This window comes from Oryx dammah, unplaced genomic scaffold (genome assembly GCF_014754425.2).
Source record: "Oryx dammah isolate SB20612 unplaced genomic scaffold, SCBI_Odam_1.1 HiC_scaffold_25, whole genome shotgun sequence".
NCBI lineage: Eukaryota > Metazoa > Chordata > Mammalia > Artiodactyla > Bovidae > Oryx > Oryx dammah.
The window spans coordinates 1,574,573-1,598,049 of record NW_024070209.1 but is presented as its reverse complement, the minus strand read 5'-3'; the positions used below and the strand labels follow the sequence as shown (position 1 = coordinate 1,598,049).

Genomic DNA, 23,477 nt, shown 5'->3' with positions numbered 1-23,477 from the left:
GAGTCAATCTTTTGGCTTGTAGAGGGTTTGCCTCGATGTTGGTGGCTGCTGAATGACTAAGGTGGTGGTTGCTGCAGGCTGGGTTGGCTGCGGCCATTTCTTAAATAAGACAACCATGAACTTTGCCATGTCAATTGACTTCCTTTCATGAATGATCTTAAAATAAGACAACCATGAACTTTGCCATATCAATTGACTTCCTTTCATGAATAATCTCTCTGCAGCAGGCAATGCTGTCTGATAGCGTTTTACCCACAGAATTTCTTTCAAACTCAAGGTCAATCCTCTGCTGCTGCTTTATCTACTAAGTTTATGGGATATTTCAAATTTGTTCTTATCACTTAATCTTTATAGCATCTGCACCAGGAGTAGGTTCTGTCTTAGGAAACCGCTTTCTTTGCTCATCCATGAGAAAAGGCTCCTTACCCATGAAAGTTTTACTACGAGATGGCAGCAAGTCAGTCACACCTCCAGGCTCCACTTCTAGTTCCCTTGCTGGTCCCACATCTAGTTATTTCCTCCACTCAAGTCTGCTGCTGCTAAGTCACTTCAGTCGTCTCCGACTCTGTGCGACCCCATAGATGGCAGCCCACCAGGCTCCCCCGTCCCTGGGATTCTCTAGGCAAGAACACTGGAGTGGGTTGCCATTTCCTTCTCCAATACATGAAAGTGAAAAGTGAAAATGAAGTTGCTCAGTCATGTCTGACTCTTCATGACGCCATGGACTACAGCCCACCAGGCTCCTCCATCCATGGGATTTTCCAGGCAAGAGTACTGGAGAGGGGTGCCATTGCCTTCGCCACTCAAGTCTAGAACCCCTCAAAGTCATCCATGAAGGTTGGGATCAGCTTCTTCCAAACTCCTGTTAGTACTGATATATCTTTTGACCTCTTCTCATGAATCACAAATGGTTTTAATGGCATCTACAAGGGTGAATCCTTTCCAGAAGGTTTCCAGTTGACTCAGCCCAGATCCCTCAGAGGAACCACTGATCCATGGCAGCTATGGCCTGATGAAATGTGGCTCTTCAACAATAACTTGAAAGGACTCCTTGGTCCATGGGCTGCAGAATGGATGCTGTGTTAGCAGCCACGAAAATAATTTCATTGTATATGTCTCCATCAGAGCTCTTGGGTGACCAGGTACCCTGTCAGTGAGCAGTACTATTTTGGAAGGAATCTATTTTTCTGAGCAGTTGTTCTCAATAGTGGGCTTCAAATACTCAGTAAACCATGTTGTAAACAGATTTGCTGTAATCCAGCTTTTATAGAGCACAGCCAGAGCCGACTAACCATAATTGTTAAAAACTTTAGGACTTTTGGAATGGCAAATAAACACTGACTTCAGCTTAAAGTCATCAGCTGCATTAGCCCCTAATAAGAGTCTGTCTGGCCTTTGAAGCCTAAAGACCGGACCTCTCCTTCTCTGGCTGGCAAAGTCCTAGATGGTGGCTGTTTCGTCTACACGGAACATCTGTTATTTAGAGTAACCCCTTTCATTAGTGGCCTAACTGCATCTGTGTAACTTGCTGCATCTTCCACATCAGCACTTGCTGCTTCCCTCTGCACCTCTGATACAGAGATGCCTTCTTCCCTCAAGCCCAGGAACCAACCTCTTTTCGCTTCAGACTTTTCATCTGCAGTGTCCTCACCTCAACCTTCATAGAACTTTTATGATGTCAGAAGAGCCTAACTTCATAGAACTGAGTTAGGGCCTTGCTTTGGGTTCAGCTTTGGCTTAAGGCGGTATTATGGCTGGTTTGATCTTCTCTCCAGACCACTCAAATGTTCTCCATTACTGGCGATAAGGCTGTTTGGCTTTCTTATCATTTATGTGTTCATTGGAGGAGCCCTTTTAATTTCCTTCAAAAACTTTTCCTTTGCATCCATAACTTGGCTAACTGGCTAAGAAGCCTGGCTTTCAGCCTAACTGGGCTTTGACGTGCCTTCCTCACTAAGCTTAATCATTTCTAGCTTTTGATTTGAAGTGAGAGACATGACATTCTTCTCTTCGCTTTAACACTTAGAGGCCACTGTAGGTTAGTAATTGGCCTAATTTCAATATTCTCCTTTTTCAGGAAGAGAGAGGCCGGAGGAAAGTGAGAAAGACAGGGAACAACCAGTTGGAGCAGTGAGAATACACATAATATCCATTAAGTTTACTACCTCCGATGGGCGAGGTCTGTGGCACCCACAGACAGTTACAATAGTAACACCAAAGATTACCCATCACAGGTCACCATACTGCTACTGCTGCTAAGTCACTTCAGTCGTGTCCAACTCTGTGCGACCCCATAGACGGCAGCCCACCAGGCTCCCCCGTCCCTGGGATTCTCCAAGCAAGAACACAGGAGTGGGCTGCCATTTCCTTCTCCAGTGTATGAAAGTGAAAAGTGAAAGTGAAATCACTCAGTCGTGTCCGACTCTTGGCGACCCCATGGACTGCAGCCTATCAGGCTCCTCCGTCCATGGGATTCTCCAGGCAAGAGCACTGGAGTGGGCTGCCGTTGCCTTCTCCAACAGGTCACCATAACAAATGTAACAATAATGGAAAAGGTGGAAATACTGCAAGAATGACCAAATGTCAGACATGAAGTGAGTAAATGCTGCTGGAAAAATTGCGCCAGTAAGCTTGCTTGACACGCGGTTGCCAAAAATCTTCAATTTTTAAAAATACCCAGTATCTACACAATGCAAAGTGAAGTGCCATACAGCGAGGTACAGTGCTTAGTTGCTCGGTCGTCTCTGACTCTTTGTGACCCCGTGGAGTGTAGCCCGCCAGGCTCCTCTGTCCATGGGATTCTCCTGGCAAGAATACTGGAGTGGGTTGCCATGTCCTTCTCCAGGGGGTCTTCCCCACCCAGAGATTGAACCTGCATCTTCCTGAGTCTCCTGCATTGGCAGGTGGATTCTTTACCACTGTGCCAAAAATGAGGAATGCCTATATTATTTTGCAGGTTTGATATTTAATAGGTAATAATTATCTGTATTCAATCACTATGTCATTTATTAAGCTTCATTTCAGGTGTATAAAGATCTTTGATATGAGAGTGTTATGTTTGGGGAAAATAGGACTATCTGTGAGTTTTATCACACCACTAAAAAAAGTTTTAAATATGATTTTCTGAGTATAGTGTTTGCTACATCTCTAAAGTAATAAAATTTGTAGATACATATCAAGGATTAAAACTTGCTATTAGTTATTCTTATCAAATTTGAAAATGTTTACTATTTCAGCATTCAAGCAATTTAATCTGTCTGTCCTGGCTATTTTATTTACTGTAAATCAGGAAATAAACCTCTGTCCTATGCAAATGGGTGGGTCATTTGCCCTTAAATACTTTTGCAGTCTTTTCTTCCATTCTACTTATAATCTAACACTATTGAATTTGAAAAGGCACAGAAACTTTATGAGGACATTATACTTATGTAATACTACAATGAATGGATTTTAAGTTTCCTCTTTATGACTTTTCAGTGTCCCAATTAGAATTTTCAAGAAGATGACTATGGTAGTAGAAGTGAAGTTGGCAGAAGATGGGACAGAGAGTACAATGCACACCTTTATCCTCCAGTGGGTGCACGGAGTCCACGGGAAGCCTGTGGAAGGGTGTCGACGCTAGCTGCGCGGCGGACCTGAAGTCTCCTGGGCTCTTGGGGCTGGGTGCCAGGCTTTTGTTGCAGCGGACGCCCCACACGGTTGAATCGTCCAGAAGCTCGTCAGTGTGAGGCACTTCCTACAACGAAAGATGAACTGGAAACAGGGCAGGAGGTTCCCTGTTTTGCAGATGAAATTTAACATGGCAATACTTTTTTTAGATTAAAAAAAAAACCAGGAATTTTGATTTTTTCAAAGGAATGGATGTAACCCCTGGCTTACATGCAGCCAAGGACATCAAGGGTCTGGTTCTTCTCCCCAGAACTGGTACACTTCATCTTTAACACACGCCAATGGAATTGTATCACATGCAAGAGTCGCAGTTTATTTACCGATTAAAAAAAAAATAGATAAATCTGGATTTACAGAGGAATAACAAAGATATTATGGAGTTCCCATTTAGCCTTTATCAAGGTTCTTAGGTCTGGGAAAAATATATATGCCCCCAGTGGTTCCTCTTGTCTACAGGGAAGACTCTCAGAGAGCAAGGATCACATCAACCTCATTTTTCAATTTCCACATCTGTCAGTATGTGTTGTGCATACTGCAAATAATTATAGGATAATATTTTAAAAACATGATCTTCACATAATATTCTGTTTTTCCAGAACTGCTTTTTAAATACACCATCTCATTTGACTGGCACAGCTGTTTGGTAAAAGAAAGCGAAAAGGGTTGCACAACCATTTCATGGGTGAAGCAGAGACTCACATTTGGTTTTGCAGGAAACCTGCTCACGGAACGTTCTCCAAAGGTCCTGGCTCCTGCAGGTTTATTTTTCAGCTGTGGTAATCTAAGGAAAAATTGACAGAATTATAAACAGTAAAATACCCTAAGGAAATAAATTCTACCACTTAAGTCACAGTGTTAAAAACATTCTCCACTTATTTTAAACTAGTTAATATTTATATACATATTTCTTACCTTTATAGCAAATCTGAGTGCAAGTTGAATTAACTTGAGTAGGTATATACAAGAAGATCTACAGTCACTTTATGTGAGGGTAGAAAATAGGGAACTTTCTGTTGCACTGAGTTTTAAGGACAAGAGTGAGGGCTGTGACCAACAGGACGGCGTGGGTGCCGTGTGTGTTTCCTTTCTCTAGTGCGTGGTCTAGCTACGGAATACAGACCTCTTCCACACCATGACACTTGAGTTCACACCTCTCTTCCATGATTTAAATTACTAACAGTGAAACTTCCTGGTGCTACCCTACTCTATCGTAATGCAGCTCAGCCTTAAAACAAACGTTCTCTGCCGTGTGAGCCAGTGTAAGCCACTTCGCTTTCTACTTCATCAATCCTGCAAATACATACAGAACATGTATGGATACCTCTATTGATGAATTCATTTACAGCTAACACAATTTCAAATCTACAGGATACCTCGGCTCTCTGATGCTTTGCAACCATGCTGTTTCCTTTCATGATACATGCTTTTGTCATGGGAGGACTGCTTTCTTGTAACGCTGAAAATGTGGAAAAGAACTTCAGCCACAGTCTCCTAGTCCTGTGGTTACAAGGCTCATCCCTGGCAGAGCTGGGGCTGAACCCAGCCCGTCTGACTGGCAGGTGGTCTTCTCTCAACAGCCCCACCTGAACCCTACACCACCCGTTACCTGGCAACATGCTTTTCACTCAGAGTTATCTTAACCACAGACGTCTTTACCCATAATTTTCTTTGTTTCCATCTTCAAATACAGGAAAAGCAGATGACAAAGAAGAGATGATCTTATTGACTCCCCAAGCCCCAGAAGATGGTGCATTTTCTACAAGAGTACGAAAACTGTAGTTAATTATTTTAACAGGACAAAAACACTACCCTTTAGTTGAAACTAACTACAAATAAGAAAATGGAGTAAATAACTGATGTCAGCCTTGGAACTCTAGGCCATGTGGTGGTCCCTCTGCGCTGACAGGAAGGGACTGACTGTCACAGGCGCTAGCACCCCAGCTTCCAAGCCTCGAGCCCCTGCCACGTCTAACGCAGCAATCTCGACGCTCCTAACACGCAGCTACGGGCCCTGACACCGAACACAGCTCTCCACGCCTTTTTCTACGATTAAGCTCTTAACCTATGTCTTCACTGTGATCTCTCTCTGGCTTCCAGCAGAACTCCTCTGACTCGAGACAAACAGGAGGTGGGGGGTGGGGCGAGCCCTGGTCCCCAACACTCTGCCCAGCTCACCCCTCTGCCCGGCAAGGCTCAAGTTCCCCTCAACCACTCAGTCCTTCCTGGCCACTCCTACCAAGGCCTATTTTGCCCTTGTTTAGCACTTACTATTTTTTAAGAAACAAATCAAGTCTATGACACACACTGAGTACCTGGCAAAATGCTTATATGTTTTACTTCACAACATGCACTCATCTGACACGCTAACCAAGGGCAGGCCTACTTCTTGCATAATCCTTGCTTTTTCCATGGGCAACAACCTGCTATGTCATCCATTCAGTAGCTATTAAATAACTTGTGATTACTTTGAAACTGGGCTTCAAACTCATTTTGGCCTAGAGACGGCCATTCCTCTTTGTCATCGGAAATGTCAGGAAGCGTAGGAGCTTGAAACACATTCATGATGAAACCTTAAAAGAACAGAAGAACAGCCGTGAACATGACTGCAAAAGAGCTTTCACCAAGGCACAGTGAGACGCTGCATAGTCACACCGCAGGCTTTACATACCGAGGGCTTCCTTGGTGTGCACAGTGGGTGATGGCTGCACTTTGGATGGTGTTGCCTGAACCAGTCCCAGAGATGTGTTTGGAGTTGTGTGAAAGGAACTTGTGTTAACAACCTTCTGTGTTTCACACCCTTTTAAAGAAATGGGGACAAACGGCCATGTCAGTAATCAGAATAATTCAGAAGACACACAATTTAAGAAACTTATTAGACATTTTATTATTGTTGATAATTCTCACTTGTTGTTGTTTAGTCACTAGATCGCGTCCACTGACCCCATGGACTATAGCTGGCCAGGCTCCTCTGTCCATGGGATTTCCCAGGCAAGAATACTGGAGTGGGTTGCCATTTCTCTCTCCAGGGGATCTTTCCAACCCAGGGCTTGAACCCGAGTCTCCTGCATTGGCAGGTGGATACTTTACCACGGAGCCACCTGGGAAGCCAATTCTCACTAGGAATTTCCATTATTCTAGTACTATCACGTCTTTTATTTTGATCTTTATAATAGTCCCACAAGGTGGGTTAAGAATTATCTGTTAACAGAAAAGGAAATAAAAGCTCAAAAGAGTTAATTAAGCAGCTTGGTCTAAAACCATATCAAATGAGCAGCCTCGTCATCAATAGCACCCTTTGCTCCACTGTATCCCAAGAAATAGTAGCTACGCTGTAAATCTTAGGACCGGTTTTCCATCTCACTCAGCTGGAGTCCAGGTACGGCCCTGCACAGCCTGAGCCCTCCTACCTCCGACCTCATCTTCCTTACCATGCCCACCTCCGGAGGCCGCTGGCTGCTCTGCTGTGCTCAGAACACATCAGGGACTCAAGGACTCTGCCCTGCTGGTAGCTCTGCTTGAAACGGGCTTTGCAGGCTGGCTCTGTCTTTACCCAAATAGCACTGTCGTCGTGAGCATCTTTCCTGGCCCCTCTGAAGTATTGGGCCCCTCCCTAACAGCCATGCTTCCTTGCCCCCCGAGCCGGGGGGGCTCTCTGTCCTTTCTGTCTGTGGCTGCACCTGCAGTCACTCAGGACAGCACTCGGCATCCACGCGTGCTCAGTCTGGTCCTGGTTAAATGCAGGTGTCACCTGCTGTTTCAAGTAGCTCTGCTTCCACTAAACGGTCACTGGAACGAATGTCACGGTACATGGGGGTGGGAAGTGAATGCCCTATCCATGTCCTAGTTTATCTATAAAACTTACTTTTATGTAAGTACCTCTAACGAAGCAGTATAAAACAGAAATATTATACATCACTCCTAAATAACTACCACTGCTTCCTCACAACATATTAAAGACGACTCTTGTTTTAGAGTAATCTACTGGGGAATTTAAGAGGAAAGTTTTCACAAACCAAGTTTCCAAAGGGCTCTAACTAATCATTTGTGCCTATCAAGTAGATTTCCCCTTTACTGGAAACGGCCCAGGGCTTCTCTAACCCCTGCATTCTGAGAGCAGCAGAGCTGACAACCAGGTTCAGTAAGGCCTAGAGCCCCCATAAATTGTGGCCAGCTAACAGACCCCTGGGTAACTTGAACGAGTCTGGGCAGAGGTCAGACACAAGTGTGTTACAATTAAACATTACCTTCTTTTATCTCTGCTCCGCTCTGTGGCCTGAATTCATGAGTACTTTTGTTCACACACCTGAAAGAGAAAACTCTTGAGACACACTAACTCTCAAGAACAGTAAAAAAAAAAATGTTGGTGATTACCAGCCTGTTTTTAAAATAAAGATGGGGGACTTCTCTGGTAGTCCAGAGGGTAAGAATCCACACTCCCGATGCGGTTGGCACAGGTTTGATCCCTGGTTGGAGAACATCCTGCAGGGCACGTGGCATGGCCAAGAAAAAGAAGCAGATGGGACTGCCTAGGTCTACAGTGTCAGTGACCATTTTTTCTTTCATGTCCTTTTGAGGACAATAATTCTTACAGAGAAAGGCCAGGTATTCATGTTTGCTTGACATAGTGATTATAGACGTGAACACCTGATAATCATTTGCACACGTGGAAGGGAGGTTAGGGTCTCCCTGATTCAAACGATCCCGTTTGTTACACAGGCCAAGGGGCTGACCGGCAGTTCTGGGTCTGGGTGCCCAGCGTGGCTCTTCTGAGTTGCGATGCGGGAAAGCGCTGGTGCCTTTGCTGTGCAGCCGTAGTGCCTTGTCCTCTAGACTTCAGTTATCAAGAATGGAAAAAATGCTACAGAGGCACTTACATCACAGTCTGGTTTAAGTCCAGTGGGGATAGTGGACTTCATCTGTTTGACACTGCTTCCCTTAATGAACCCTGTGAGGATGCAAAGTAAAAAGTGCAAGGCACCCTCAGTTCCACAAGTCCCCATTAACTGCCATAAAAACCTGAGTTGTATATGCAGTGCCAGGGAAGGTGCCTCTTCTCTGCCAGTCAGCTGTCCAGGCCACTGAGAGTGTGAGGGGTCCCCTCGGTCCCTGCCTGGGCCAGGGTCACGGTCAGACCGCAGTGCTTCTGGGATCCGCATGCTCCTTAGGTTAAAGAGCCTCACCCTTTTGTAAGGGGTGGCTGGGCACGCAGCATGTCTACAGGGTCTGTCACTGCTGTTGTGACTATCTTATGATCACGAGAATTAACTATGAAGAGCTAATGAAGTCACAGCCCACACACAGCAGTTCTCTTCTTAAAAAATTTTTCTTGGCCACACCACATGGCTTGCAGGATCTTAGTTCCCAGACCAGGGATAGAACCCACACCCCCCGCACTGGAAGGGCAGCCCTAACCATTGGACTGCCAGGGAGGTCCCAGCAGTTTACTTTGTACATACATGGTTCAATACAGGACACAGGTCTGAATTAGTATCCTAAGGTGACTATAAAAGCAGGATCATTTAAAAATCTTATTTCCAAGGGAAATCATTGGTGAAGTTAACCTCAGTCATCGAGGAGAACCAGTCCTTAAGAACCATAAACTGTGCTAAGGGTTTTAGCCCAAGGGAAAGATGGGAGCCTCACTTTCATTTTTCCTGAAAGAGCAAGAAAATTTTTCATATGTTACAAAAAAGAGACAGAGCACCAAAGTGACTGAAGATAAAAATATAAACAGAACAAGTGATACGACAAAAATTATAATCTCCGCCATCTAGGAAACTGCCCAGAACTGGGGAGAGAAACCTCCACAGCAGTGTATGAGACAGATTTTGGTAAACTGCATTATGGATATTAATCCCAAACTGCCCCAGGGGAAGACAGAAGGAACATGGGAACACACTATCAAGTATTCAAGTAACAGTCAAGTAACTATCTGGACTGTAATAACCCCTACGTTATGTTCCGTCAGAGCTGGTACTACTACTGCTGCTAAGTCGCTTCAGTCGTGCCCGACTCTGTGCGGCCCCATAGGCGGCAGCCCACCAGGCTCCCCCGTCCCTGGGATTCTCCAGGCAAGAATACTGGAGTGGGTTGCCATTTCCTTCTCCAATTCAGGAAAGTGAAAAGTGAAAGTGAAGTTGCTCAGTCGTGTCCAACCCTCAGCAACTCCATGGACTGCAGCCCTCCAGGTTCCTCTGTCCATGGGATTTTCCAGGCAAAAGTACTGGAGTGGGGTGCCACTGCCTTCTCCGGTATATTCTTCAGTTACAGAAAGATTGTTAAGTTTCAGGGTATCAAAATTTTTAATTCAAGAGAGAAGTATGAAGTAGAACTAAGATTCTTAAAAGAAACAGAGTGCGGCTGAACGATCTGGGGCTAATGTTTTGGCAATGTGGTTTTTCTACTACATGCCCATCTGAACATTAATTTGAAAAACAAGCCTCGCCCATCAATTACACACTGCCCTCACTACTGCAGGTCACACAAAGAATTCACCGGGCACCACTGCCACCGTCTCTAGGGCCACCTCTGGCTCACCTGGCATCTCTGCTGCCCCCTGAAAACACGGCGTCCATCACGGGCGGGCCTGCCAAAGGAGCTGGGGACACCAAAGCAGTGGCGACAGCACTTGCTGTAAGAGCAGAAGATGCCTCTCTGGGCTTCTCGTCCACATTCTTCGAGGTCTGCTGAGGGACGGCTGGCAGACCCGGAGCTCTTAGTTCCTGCTGGGAGTCTGTGTGTGGCTCCAAACATGCTGGACTGACCTTTCACAGTAAGCAAACAGACAAAAAGCCATGAGGCTACCAATTAGGTCTTACAGCTTCGTCTTCAGAAGATGCCTTGCCTCTCGAGGTAGCCTCTTACCTCCCTAGGTATTCTGAAATGAACAGTCAACAACAACAAGGGCACACCGCATGCTGGATGCTTCTGTAGCTTAACCACAGATTCAACTGGTGCTTCATATTTCTAACCACTAAATACCAGCCACGACCGTGCATTAGGAAAATACTAACAAATCAATGTCACCAAATGCTCATAATGGTGTTCTTCCCATTAAAAGACCCTTGGTGACCATTTTCTCTTCAGTGAATAGGAAACATGAATATTAACTGTACTAACTGCCACAAAAGCATGGCTCATCATGGGAAGGATATGGACACAGGCCTTTAACTTAATTAAAATCTCTGCTTTTCTACTCATATGTACTTAGACTGCACATGTACACTCTTATATTACCAAATTAAAAGACAAAGAATTAAATCCTCAGCATGTAAAAGCATTCTCACAAATTGTTAAGGAAACACTGAATAGCTAGGATAAGAATAGTTATTTCACAAACAAATGGACAAAATATAAAGTTTATTCTCAATAGTCATCAAAAAAGAGATAATTTAAATTTTCTTTATCTACTGAATTAGTAAAGATAAAAAATAATCATAATATTCATTTCTGAAGAAACATGTTAAAAAGCAATAATCAGACTTTCTCCACAGATATCAAAACACACGACAAAGGTATAGTAAACACACAACATGGTGTTCACTGTAAGAAGCACCACGGCCTCATGGAAGGCTTAAGAAGAGAGGCTTAAGAAGCCTACTGACAAAAAAAAGAACTATAAAAAAAAAAAAAAAAAAAAAAGAAGCCTACTGACCACAGCAGAGACGGTTATTTCAGAAGTGGGTCTTTCATATACTAAAAATTCAGTCTATGATAAAGATCTCTTACGGGCGTCCCCGGTGGCTCAGTGGTAAACAATCTACCTGCAGTTCAGGAGATGCAGGCTGATCCCTGGGTGGGGAAGATCTCCATTCAGAGAAGGGAAAGGCTACCCATTCCAGTACTCTTGCCTGGGAAATCCCATGGATAGAGGAGTCTGGTGGGCTACAGTCCATAGGGTTGCAAACAGTTGGACACAATGGAAGTGACTGAGCATGCACAAAGATATTTTAAACCAATAGGGAAAAGCTGAACTGGTAAATAAATGACTCAGGGACAACTGGAGATCAGTTTGGAAAATACATCCTCAGACCACTCATACACAGAAATAAGTTCATTAAGAGAGGCTTCTGGTTAAAGACAGTGGCTTAAACATGTGTTTTATCATCCACATCCTCCCAAAACCTCACTAAAATGACAGTAAAGGAATCCTAACACCTCAAACAGCAGTCAGAGGAGGTGATCTCCAGAGAAGCACAGAAACTTCAACGTGTCAGAAGTGAAGGTGGAGCTGAAAACAGGAATGTGGCCACAGTAGGTCTATAGAGAAAGCAAGCTCTGAGACCCATTCCTGCAGGTGCTGCCGGCTTCTCAATACAAATTAATCATTATATTTGAATTTTCATTCTGTAACAGTCATTGTACCTCCCCTACAAAAAGAAAACCAGATAAAGGACTATATACACTCATGTACAGACACATACACTACACACCCTGTTCTGTGACCCCCTTTCCCATCTCGCATCGTGAATGTCCTTCTGGGCTGGTACCGAGAAGCCCAGTGTCCCTCTGCCTCCTGCCTCTTTAAATGGGACTTCCATCCTTGCTGGGAGTGTGTCGGATTGTCTTTCCCCCCAGTTCTCGGTGGGGGGAGGGGGGAATAATTCGGAAAGCTAGTAGCTAAACTGACGTCAGAATTCACTCTACAAATAGAGCATGGAAGGGACGAACAGAAACAGAAAGCACTGCAGTGGGCGTGGGAGGCGACGGGGAGGAGCCCACACACCTCAGACGCGCCCCGGGAAGAGGGCAGGTTCTCCTGCGACATCTCCACCACCTGGTGCAACTTCTTATGAAGCTCATCCATTTTCTGTTTTAAGAGCTGTTCTTCCAAAGCATTTGCTTCTTTCCTTCTCATATAATGCCTCTCTTCATTTACTTTAGGAAAGACAAAGTATAGTTTGCAGGTGAGATTTAAACTCAGGTCAACGGAGGAATCTGTGCAAAATCAGCAAAAGGTTATCTTTAAGATGGCAACTATTTTTTACTAGTCTTTTCCCAAGAGTATTAGATTTTTAAAACTGAAATACTATCTACTTTTCAATTATAATTTTCACCTGTCCTCAGTACAGTTACTTTTAAGTTCAGGGTGCATACGTTATAAAAAATGTACATGATGAGCAACAAAAATATTTGGTAATAGCATGGTATGATACTAAGCACTTTTAACAATCACAACTGTGCAAATCATTTGAAAATGGAAGTGTTTTTAAAAGATAGAAGTTTCTCGCTGCTTCCTAAGGAGTAAGAGTAAAGTGCACGGAAAGGTCAGCATGTCAATGACACTGCTGTTGGTCCCATTTTCAGCAACTGGCTAACATAACCACATGACATACCAATCAAACTGTCCGGCTCAGATTTAACATCTGTGCAAGGCAGCAAAGGGTCCTCCCCGAGTGTCACCTGACTGTCCTCTCGGTTGTTAACCAAACGAGAAATAACGAACAAACAAAAATTGGCCAACATAGGGTGCACAGCATCAATAGTCAGATGCTATCGAAGTCTTGAGAGGAACAGAGGTTCATTTTCCTCTGAGGTCCATGTTGTTACAGCAAACACGTGCTGTAGCACTGAAGTGCCAACGTTGCTGTTAACATTCAGTCTTTGCCGCAGAATCAGGATCCACGGTACAGCACAGCCACGAATAGCACAGCACTTTGGTCAGAGGACTCCTGAATGTCTTATTTATAAACAGCTGCAGACTTTGAAAAATCTCTGCTCAACTCTAGTTCTTAATTAATTCTTCACAGTATAAACAACTGACCTAGGGGTTTACAATCGCTAGATACAGGAGCTCAAATCCATACAGATGTTATTTGAAAGCTTAAAAGGATCTACTGCATTGGCACGGACATCTCCTTTAGTGCTGTTTCAGCTCTAAGCTTTGCTGTCAAGACATCAATTTAGGCTTTGGACAAGCGTGGCTGCTACACTAGGATTTAACAAAGGTTTTAGGCTTCTGATGGAATGAGCTAGAGAGTTTTTTTTGAGATTCTTTCAGTACAGTGAGTTATCTACTACAAATGTAATTACTCAGAGATGAGAATCATGTTAAGTGACCTAGGTTATCTCAAATTTAAGACTGCAAGTACCCCACTGTTCATGCTTTCTCCGTAGATTGTATCTCTGGGCTCTCAGCTCTTCAAAGGAAAACTCCGAATCTCCGCGAATAAGCTTCTCTTTGCAATACATGACAACCTGCTGAACATCAGCTTTGTCTGCCACAGATGGGTGTGAAGAATATTCTGATTTAGAAATCGTGATCACCCTTTGTTCCCTAAAATGGGGAAAAATACATCATTTATGACAGTGTACCGCAACGGCTCTGGAAGGAAAATCAGTCACAGATGAAGGCACCGATTGTACTTGCATGTCTGACCCTTTATCACCAGCTGCAGGTGTTGCTCCAGAAAGTTGTGGACCCTAAGGAGACAGAAAAGAAACACAAATAATCACTTATCTGACAAGAATCCATCATCCAGACGACTGCAGAAAACAACATGGAAACACTTGAGGGGTCTCTGAATCATCAAGTAGATTTATATGTGCTCTTTCAAGTTGCCATCAATAGCTGAAGCCTTGGCTTGCATGATCACTTTTACGACAGGTTTTACAACTAGAGTCCAATAAGAAAGTGTTTGGACCTGTGGGTCTTCTTCCAATAAGAAAGACCACAGTCTAGGGGCTGAGCCACAGGGCCTAAGTGTAATGAGATTAATATTCCAAATAGCTACATTAGAAAAAAAATTCTTCACATTTTCCTCTGGTACTGTTCTCTGCTCAGGAGTCCACAGTGCTAGCATTCAGTCACTAGACAAGTATTTACTGGATCTCTCATCTGTGTCGTGTCAGGTCCTGAGCAGTGACTGTGAAAAAGATCCATCTCTGCTGCCCAGACACCTGGAGCTGGGGCAACGGGAGACAAACAAGATGGCATGCATGCTGCTGCTGCTGCTGCTGCTGCGTCACTTCAGTAGTGTCCGACTCTGCGACCCCACAGACGGCAGCCCACCAGGCTCCCCCATCCCTGGGATTCTCTAGGCAAGAACACTGGAGTGTGTTGCCATTTCCTTCTCCAGTGTATGAAAGTGAAAAGTGAAAGTGAAGTCGCTCAGTCGTGTCCGACTCTTAGCGACCCCATGGACGGCAGCCCACCAGGCTCCTCCATCCATGGGATTCTCCAGGCAAGAGCACTGGAGTGGGGTGCCATTGGCATGCATGAGTAGGATGTAAATTGGGATAGAGTATCTGTCAAAGTTGGAATTCATAGTCTCCTTCTAAGAATGTGTTACATTAATGAAACTTAATACATGTGTCCCTGGAACAGAGGCATTTCCATAGGATTTAGCTGAAAGCAGGTCCATAGCAAACTCTGAAAGAGCACTGGTACCCTGAGGAGGAAAGAAGCTGGGAGAAAGGAGAGAACGTGTACATGCAGATGAGTCGCTAGGGCAGGAGAGTCAGCCCGGCCCCTGCCATGGCAGCAAGGGCCCAGTTATTTATTGGTTGGTGGCAGACATGGAGCTGTCATCTGAGGACTTCTGCTGTCTCACTGATATAGTAAGTTTGCCAGTTCCTGACAAAGAGGTTAGACATAGTCAGGCCCCAGGTTTGAGGAGAGTAAAAAGAAGTTAAAAGTTATCATTTGGCATTAGTGAGTAGAAAAGGAAACATAGGAATATGGAAAACATAAAGTGTGAACGGGGAAACTGGAAGCATAACTGCCAGGAAATAGAAAAGCTCTGGCTGAGGTGACGGTTCCAGGATCAGAGCATCTGAAGCACGCTCAGGTGTCTGCAGATGGGTGTGACCTAAGCTAGAGAATCCTGGGCCAGGGAGGGGAGCCCCGCAGAGCAAAGGACAGAGGCTGCTGCGGGGAGCAGGCGAAGACAGGAGGCATGCCAGGGTGTCACCAGGTCAGACAAGTGCAGAAGTTACGGTCAGAGAGTGAATGATTTTCCATTTAATACTGGAAGTGGGCAGTGCTGGGTGATGACAGGCCCAGAAAGGCGCCACAGCACAGGTGGCTGACGTGGAGGTAAGTCCTGGGAGACAAGGTCAAAAGAAACGAGGTGCCCGAGTGACATGAATGGCAGGTGGGCTGACCATTCAACACCCTTCCCAGTTTCCGCAACTACAACTGTCATTATTACCTGATTCTTAGAAATGCAGGCTGAGTTACTTCCTGGATTTGAGTTTGATGTTACCATTTGATTTAAAATCTGAGCATCATGCAGAGGTTCTGAGGTTCTCACTATGACACGGAATGCATAAAATAAAAAGAAATAAGGGTAAAACCATATTAAATGAATATAATACAAATACATTTCCCTAATCTTTCAATAAGTAGCACTGAAGAATGAACTCACTCACACTATCTCAAAAACATAATTAAAACACCTTATAAATAAAAGTAATGTTGTAGAAACAATTTTCTAATCAATTCAAAATGCCCAAGGAAGTCCCTGAAAGAAATGTAAACTCTAGCTATTTTAAACAACAGGATAAGTAGTCGGTGCTTAATGCTGAAATGTAATCTTTATTTCTTAAAAAAAAAAAAAAAAAAGAAAAAATCCATTTCTTTAAAAGTTGCATTAAATACATTTAATTTAATTCAGAACAGATGTACTCCAGAATGAGTATTGTCACTCAATTTGGGGTAATTTTTACTTTTTGAAAATCCTAAAACTACAATGAAATTACCAAGCTTTTTTGTTTTTTTTTTTGGAGAGTTTTTCTTTTAAAGTGCTAAGACAGAGTCCCTGCTATGCAGGGCTATGAAGTAGGCATTATTATTATCAGAGGGTCTTCCCCGTTACTAAGATAATATAATCAATAAATACTGGATGGATTTGTTTTTTAAGGGGAAAAAGGCAGTGCAAATCAGAGACTAAGTTACTGATACTCTGGATATTTTAGAAAGTGTTATTTTACCTTGAGTAGATAAATGGGTTTCAGTGAGGCGTGTCTGAAACATCCTGAAAGACAACAGTAAAGGCATCAATATAGATTACAATTCACAGTTTAATATGCATTTATGTTAAGAGTGAAAACTAAACAGGATAGACAGCTTACTATGATCTAATAAAGACTGAGGTTAAGACAGATTGCAAAGTTGAATTTTAGATTTGCTTCAAAATTAAGAAAAAAAAACCTGGGCTTATTTTCACACCCAATGCACTTAATTAGAAAAATTCCTCCTTTTGCCTCATTTATGTCAGTATTTTATAAATTCACATAACAAATGTACCCTCCTCTGTGGGGATCAATATGCACATGTTACAACATGCACTTATTGTAGGCTTTCGCTGGTGGCTCAGCAGCAAAGAACCCATCTGCAATGCAGCAGGCTCGGGTTCGATCCCGGGTCGAGAAGATCCCTTGAAGAAGGAAATGGCAACCCACTCCAGTATTCTTGCCTGGAAAATCCCTTGGACAGAGAAGCCCGGTGGGCTACAGTCCATGGGGTCACAAAGAGCTGGACATGACTGAAGTGACTTAGCACGCAGCATGTGCTGATCTTTGTGAAGAAAAACAAAATGTTGGAAACAAATGTTCCATTCTAGAACAATGAAATTATGACACTGCTCTGGGACAGACTTCACAACCACTTTCTAAGTGGTATAAAAGTCCATAATTTCTTAAGAGCAGTATAAAGCTCAGCATATACAATCAGACATACAGTACAATTTACTACTGTAAAACAGAGAGTCTAAGCACACACGCAGGCATCAGAAAAGACACTGGAAGGAAGTGCTCAAAAATATTAATGGTAATATTTCTGGACAGTTTTTCTTTATACTAATTCCACATTTTCCCCAATGACAAGTATATACCCTGTACAAATATAACAATAAAAATCTTTAAAGAGTAAACCACCACCTTTCAAGGTAGGAATCACTGTGTGGAGTCTCACTGTCAAACTACCTGTACTGTTGTTGCAGCAGCTCTCTAGGTTCGGCCTGGTTCTGAATTCCTCTCCGAAAAACGGCATTGGCGTGCTGCCACTCCCCCTGGCCTTCCAGATGCCCGGCCCAGGCTACGTACAGAGGAGCTGCCTGGGTTCCGATACCGTGGTTGTACAGAAACTCAAAAAACTGGTGAAGGTCACTGTTGCACTTGGCCTGCAGAAATCCAAAGCAGACAGACATGAAGGAAGGGCACTTGCCAGGCACGGTGTGGCTCCCAGTCCAAACAACACAGTGTTCGTCTCCAAGGAGGCAGCACGACATACTTGGGAGGGGAAGGCCGGTGTGGTCCTCTGATGGCAAGCCTCAAAGTCAGCTCATCCCCTTCCTTGACATTCAGCATCCCCCACTATTTCCCAAGACAGTAGGTTCTGTGCCATAATATTAATATATAAAGTTGTACTCATTCAAATTCCACAGGGTGTGTCTAATCCTCACATTTTGAAGCTTAGTAAAGATAGATAGCAAATTCCTGTTTACTTTATCTATTCCATTCATGATTTTTTGACCACAACTCGTGCCCCAAGCCTTCAGTTCAAGACTGAACAGATCCAACCTTTGAAAGACTAACCTGAGGCAGCTTTCTCCTTTTAGCACTAAATTTCATTTCTGAGAGTTAATATTTTCTTCATTATTCACAATGAATTTAATTTACTCAAGGAACCCTCTTTAGCACCAGGGAGTGCCTGTTTATCTACTCTTCCCTGAACACACTTCTCAGCCAACAAACCTTTTCAAGGTTTCTACCTTGAAAAGTGAAAGTGTCAGTCGCTCACTTGGGTCCAACTCTTTGTGACCCCATGGACCGTGGCCCGTTAGGCTCCCCTGTGCATGGGATTCCCCAGGCAAGAACACTGGAGTGGCCTGCCATCTCCTCCAGGGGATCTTCGTGACTCAGGGGTCGACGCAGGTCTCCTGCATTGCAGGCGGATTCTAGACCACCCGCGCCGCCAGGGAAGCCTGGTTTCTAGCTTCTGTTGTCACATTTCAGACTTTATAGAGGAGGAGGGTTTTAAAATTCAATCCCTGATTCCACAAGACAGAAGCCAGAAGATTATAAAATACAAGTCTCTGGCCACACAACGTAAAAAAAAAAAAAAAAAAAAGTGATGACTTAGAAACATAAGGAATCAAATAAAAAACACCCAAAAAATGATCCTAAAATCTGGGGTAAAAAGCAAAAGTACAACATGATAGGGATGTGATTATACCTCTGAAAGTATACTTACAAATTGTAGACAGTAATTGATGAACCTTGGGTCATTGTGATATCTCTTCTTATCTAAAAATTCCTTCATTAGATGCTCTAATAAAGTTGTTAAGTAGTCTTTATTCTCAGGAAAATTCTCTTCTACCCATCGCATGTAACTAGAAAAAATATGGATAGTATTAATTTTTCAGGGCAGCATACAGTTTGTTTATAGAAAAAATAAGTAAATGAAATGCTAACCTTTCCCATTCACCAAGTGGGTCATCACCCTTGTAGCTCTGCATATGGGCTTCAAACATTCTAGAACAGAGAAAAATAGGTACATGGGATTATTAGGAATACTTCCTAAAAGCAAAAGTTATATTTCATATTTATCATGAATATACCTTAAAATAGAAAACTTAAGACATCAATTCAAATGCTATAATAAAAATGAAAACAGTATTCACTCAGAAACTCAAAAGCAGTGTTTTTTCAGAAGAAAGCAAAGCGCAAGGCCCCTGAGGTAGCCCTACAGGAAGCAGCTATTAATAAAAGGTCTCCGCTTCCAATGTCACTGCCACCACGAGGGGCACTAGAGCCTTGCTGCTCCTCCTCCTGATGTTGGGACCCAGCTGTGGCATTGACCAGGACCCCTCGCCTTGCTGCTTAGGAATCTGGCTGGAGATTTGAAGAGAGCTCTTGAAAGGTACATGACAGCCCATGGTTATTCACCCAGTTATGTCCGACTCTTTGTAACCCCACAGACTGTAGCCTTCCAGCCTTCTTTGTCCATGGGGTTCTCCAGGCAAGAATACTGGAGTGGGTTGCCATTCCCTTCTCCAGGGGATCATCCCAACCTATGGATCAAACCTGGGTCTCCTGTATCGCAAGCAGATTTTTTACCGTCTGCGTCACCAGGGAAGCGCAAGACAGCCCAGGGTCCAGCAGATCGGGACTTCCAGAACATACGCCAGATGACAGTGCTCGGAAGTCAGTAGCTGCAGCTCCCTGAGAATTTGCCCTACTTCTGCACACTCAGCCACAGCTTAAAAACAAACCAGCCGAGCCAAGAAAGTTCTCCAAGAGGCCCCAGGTGCTAGCAGGATGAAGAAACCAGCAAAAAGAAAGAACACAGACGGGGAAAACAAGCAAACAAACCCAAAGGACAGAAGGGGTAAGAGTGCGACAGGACTTGCTATTTTCAGGCAGGGTGGTCAGGGAAAGCCTGCCTCTCTGGGAGGGTAACGTCTGCCAGGGCCAGAACCAAGCAGCTAAGTTAGGGGAAAGGTGAGGGGTGACAAGATCTAACGTGTATTTTAAAACTGTCTCTAAGTGACGAAGCGGGTGGGGGATGAGAACAGTTACAGAGCTATTGCAGAGCCTCAACCAGTATGGGAACTGTTCAAATGTGGAACTGGGGTGTTTTGGAGAAAGAGACAATGAGACTTGTGGATGGGACTGAACACTGGGTAAGAGAGAGAGCCAAAGTAAGGAAGACTTTCAGGTTTCTATCAAAGAAGTTCAATGATTTTTTCGAGGGGAAAAAAAAAATTTGAAAGTAATATTTTCTTCTAGCTGTCACCTCACAATACAAATAAAATCAAAGTTTCTTATGACTCAAAATCCAGAAGCCACAAAAGAAAAAGCTAGGTAAGTGGACTACTTATAAATAAAAAGCTTCTCTATGTCAAATAAACAAAACACCAAGCAGAGTTAAGAGAGAAATGCTAAACGGGATGACGAAAGAGCTTCTAGAAATTGGGGGGCAAAAACAAATCCAATCCAATTTAAGAAATGAACAAAAGGCATTTCACAGAAAAATACTCAACCTGTCTCAGGAGAGAAATTTGCCTCACTGAGATAACTTCTCATCTACCAGACTCCAAAAATATGACAACAACGTAGAGGGGAAGTAATGGAAAAAGACGCACTTACAACTTGCTTGGAGGTGGGAGTGTGCTCAATCCCTGCCAAGGAAACTGGTAATAATATCACCAGAATGACCGATGGATTTTCTTTTGATCTAGCAAACCCACTCCTAGTAATCTAGAGGACAGATACATGAAAAGCACCATGGGTACAAGATTTTTCACCATGGCACTATTTGTCATAGCAAAGAAGGTCCACATTCCAAGTGTCCAACAACGGGGTACTTTTTTAGGTCAATTATGGCACAAAAAATATCATGCAGTTGTAAAAAAGAAAGAAAAAAGAATCTATGGAATGACAGACTGAAATCTCCAAGGATAGCATTAAAAGAAAAAAAAAGTGCATCTGCTCTGCTACTTTTTATGTTTAATAAAGGCAGGAATTGTACACATTTGTACATATGTACATACATATGTTTGTGTTATTATAAATATTTACATTCTTGAAAAATAAACTAGAAAAATGGTTACATACAAGGCATTGGGAGAGCCGTCAGATAAAGATCTCAGTGAGCAAGATTTAACTAAATCTTTTTTAACCACATAAACATAGTACTTATTTTTAAAAGTTAAAAAATATTCCTACATCTTGAAACTGCCTCTTGTGTATCATAGCAGATAAGTTCCCACAATTTATAAGCAGTTTAAAAGTTCCTAATTTAAGTTATGAAACAACTTTCTCCTGAAACATATGTAATAGGCAGCCCAAAGTAAGATGCTCATCTGATACCAACCACACTTTCCTAGTAATATGGTCTAAATACACTGTAAAGCAATACTAAAACACTCAGCTCATTAGTGCAAATTAGCCTTTGGAATGTCAAAATAAGGTCAGAAATATCTGGTTTCTATTTTAAAATGGGGGAAGAGGAGTCTGTAAAATTGAAATCCTTTGCAGTCTGGGCTACAGAAAAAGTCTGAAGGCAGAGTTAAGGATCTGAGTCTTTTGATCCCAGACAGTTAATATTACACCGGTGCTAGTAAAACTAACCAGTTTTACTTTCCGTAGCACAAGATTTAACTGCTTTAAATGCATTTAACAGTCTGGATAAATCACCTAAGTCATGAAAAGCAAAGACATGGGAATTTTTTAAAATGTTAGCAGGTGGACACAAATGACAAACAGTGGAACATTTTTCCCCTTAAAGTGCACATTACTCAACGATTTTTAATAATTGTGGGATTAGGGGATCGTGCAATTTTAAGTTCTTTCCCTTTCTAGAATTTTAAAATAAGTGGTTTCGAAAATTTCTCATGAAACCTACAGGCAAGTGTTAGTTTGTTTGGGGTCAGACATTTTAATTCCATCGAGGCGATCTGCCCAGAGGAGAATTCCTTACAGACAATCAAGGAGCTCTGGGGGCCTCAATTTCATCCAAACCCCTCCCCACTCCAGTCAAACTGCCACTCTAGCGGCAGCTCGGTCAAAGGCCCGGGGTCTCAGCGGAGTCCCGGCTACACTGGGCTCCCTTTCCACGACTCCCGAGTGGCCCGCAGCGCAGCCGGGGAGGGATGGGGGTAGTGAGGCTGCGAGGGGACAAACTCCAGGGCCAAGAAAAGGGGCGGGAAGGCCAAGGGAGGCAGGTCTGGGGCGGGCCAGGGACCTGCAGCCCACTAGGCCCGAACTCAGGTACCCCAGCCCCCGGAGGCCTGCAACCGGAGATCACGCCCCCGCCCACCCCTCTCCCTCCCACCAGACCCACACCTACTGAAAAACATTTTCCGGGTTATCCATGGCGAGAGGATCCAGGCCAGCAGCAGTCCCAACTGCGCTGTTGGGTAGGAGCCGCCGCCAAGTCGAATCTCCCGCGCAGCCTCAGTCGCCGCAACGACCGTTTTCAAGGCGCATGGCCATTGGCCTCGGTTGCAAACGAGCTGGCCAATCGCCTGGGCCGTTGCCTGGAGACCAAGGTCCGCCTCCCTCTGGTGCGCCGGCAGCTCCTCCCACTTCCGGCAACCCCGTTGAATCAAAGCGCAAGCTGAGGGGCGAGCGGGCTAGGTTTCAGGGTACGGCGTGACGTGGACCGCCTAGTTTGGCTCAGGAGTAGGGAATGAATTTTTTCCTTAGCCGTCCAAGCTGCGGCTGGCTTACAAAATTCCATGATTAAGGCATCACCCTGAGGAAGGCATCCTGGGAGAAAAACAGTTTCACGAGGTTGAAAAAATTGTGCCACTTCGACGCTTTGCTTCCTTATATAAACCAGAGTCGTTATTCCTGGTTTATGGAAAGAAGAAAAATAAACCGTTCAGACTTGTTTAAGGTCGCAGAGTCCGGGGGGAATGCCTGCCTCTGGCTTAGGAGAGGCCGATGGGGTGAAAAACGGAATCCTGCCGAGTGGCACGCCTCTCCATTTCCCGCAGTTTTTTGTTCCGCGTCTCTGTAAGTAAAGAACCTAGATGTTGAAGTCCGTTAAATTTTGGTTCCAGATCCAAAGAAGCTGTGGCAGAGAGTTAGAGGGTGATTCATCAAAAGCCCAGGGAAAAACCTAAGTGGGTTTTAGCTTAGTGGTTACAACCCGAGGGCATCACGTCTGTAGGCGCTTAGGGGTTAGTTACGTAAGTTACATACGGCAAATAAACCGGTAGGTTGATAACCTTGGAGACCTCCAGGCTTGATTTAACTGATATGAAATGCTCTGTGTGTGCTCTATAGCGAATGAGAGCTCAAGGGACTGGGCAGTTCCTACATCCAACTGGTAATTAAAAGAACAGAAGTTTGGA

The 23,477-nt window shown here is 43.9% G+C and overlaps 1 protein-coding gene across 1 annotated transcript in view; it reads right to left on the bottom strand.

The window, feature by feature from the left end:
• The window catches only part of BUB1 (BUB1 mitotic checkpoint serine/threonine kinase), a 34,788-nt gene extending 12,205 nt beyond the window's left edge, over positions 1-22,583 (bottom strand). The window contains exons 1-16 of the mRNA XM_040267544.1: positions 22,466-22,583; positions 19,087-19,146; positions 18,866-19,004; positions 17,596-17,792; positions 16,603-16,646; positions 15,822-15,922; positions 14,048-14,091; positions 13,761-13,945; positions 12,395-12,546; positions 10,207-10,433; positions 7,914-7,972; positions 6,338-6,466; positions 6,135-6,239; positions 5,326-5,425; positions 4,369-4,450; positions 3,562-3,736 (exon numbers count right to left, since the gene is read on the bottom strand). Of these exons, the coding sequence (XP_040123478.1) occupies positions 3,562-3,736; positions 4,369-4,450; positions 5,326-5,425; positions 6,135-6,239; positions 6,338-6,466; positions 7,914-7,972; positions 10,207-10,433; positions 12,395-12,546; positions 13,761-13,945; positions 14,048-14,091; positions 15,822-15,922; positions 16,603-16,646; positions 17,596-17,792; positions 18,866-19,004; positions 19,087-19,146; positions 22,466-22,491 (1,825 nt within the window). The 5' untranslated portion in view covers positions 22,492-22,583. The remainder of the gene's footprint in view (positions 1-3,561; positions 3,737-4,368; positions 4,451-5,325; positions 5,426-6,134; positions 6,240-6,337; positions 6,467-7,913; positions 7,973-10,206; positions 10,434-12,394; positions 12,547-13,760; positions 13,946-14,047; positions 14,092-15,821; positions 15,923-16,602; positions 16,647-17,595; positions 17,793-18,865; positions 19,005-19,086; positions 19,147-22,465) is intronic.
• Positions 22,584-23,477: the final 894 nt, after the last annotated feature.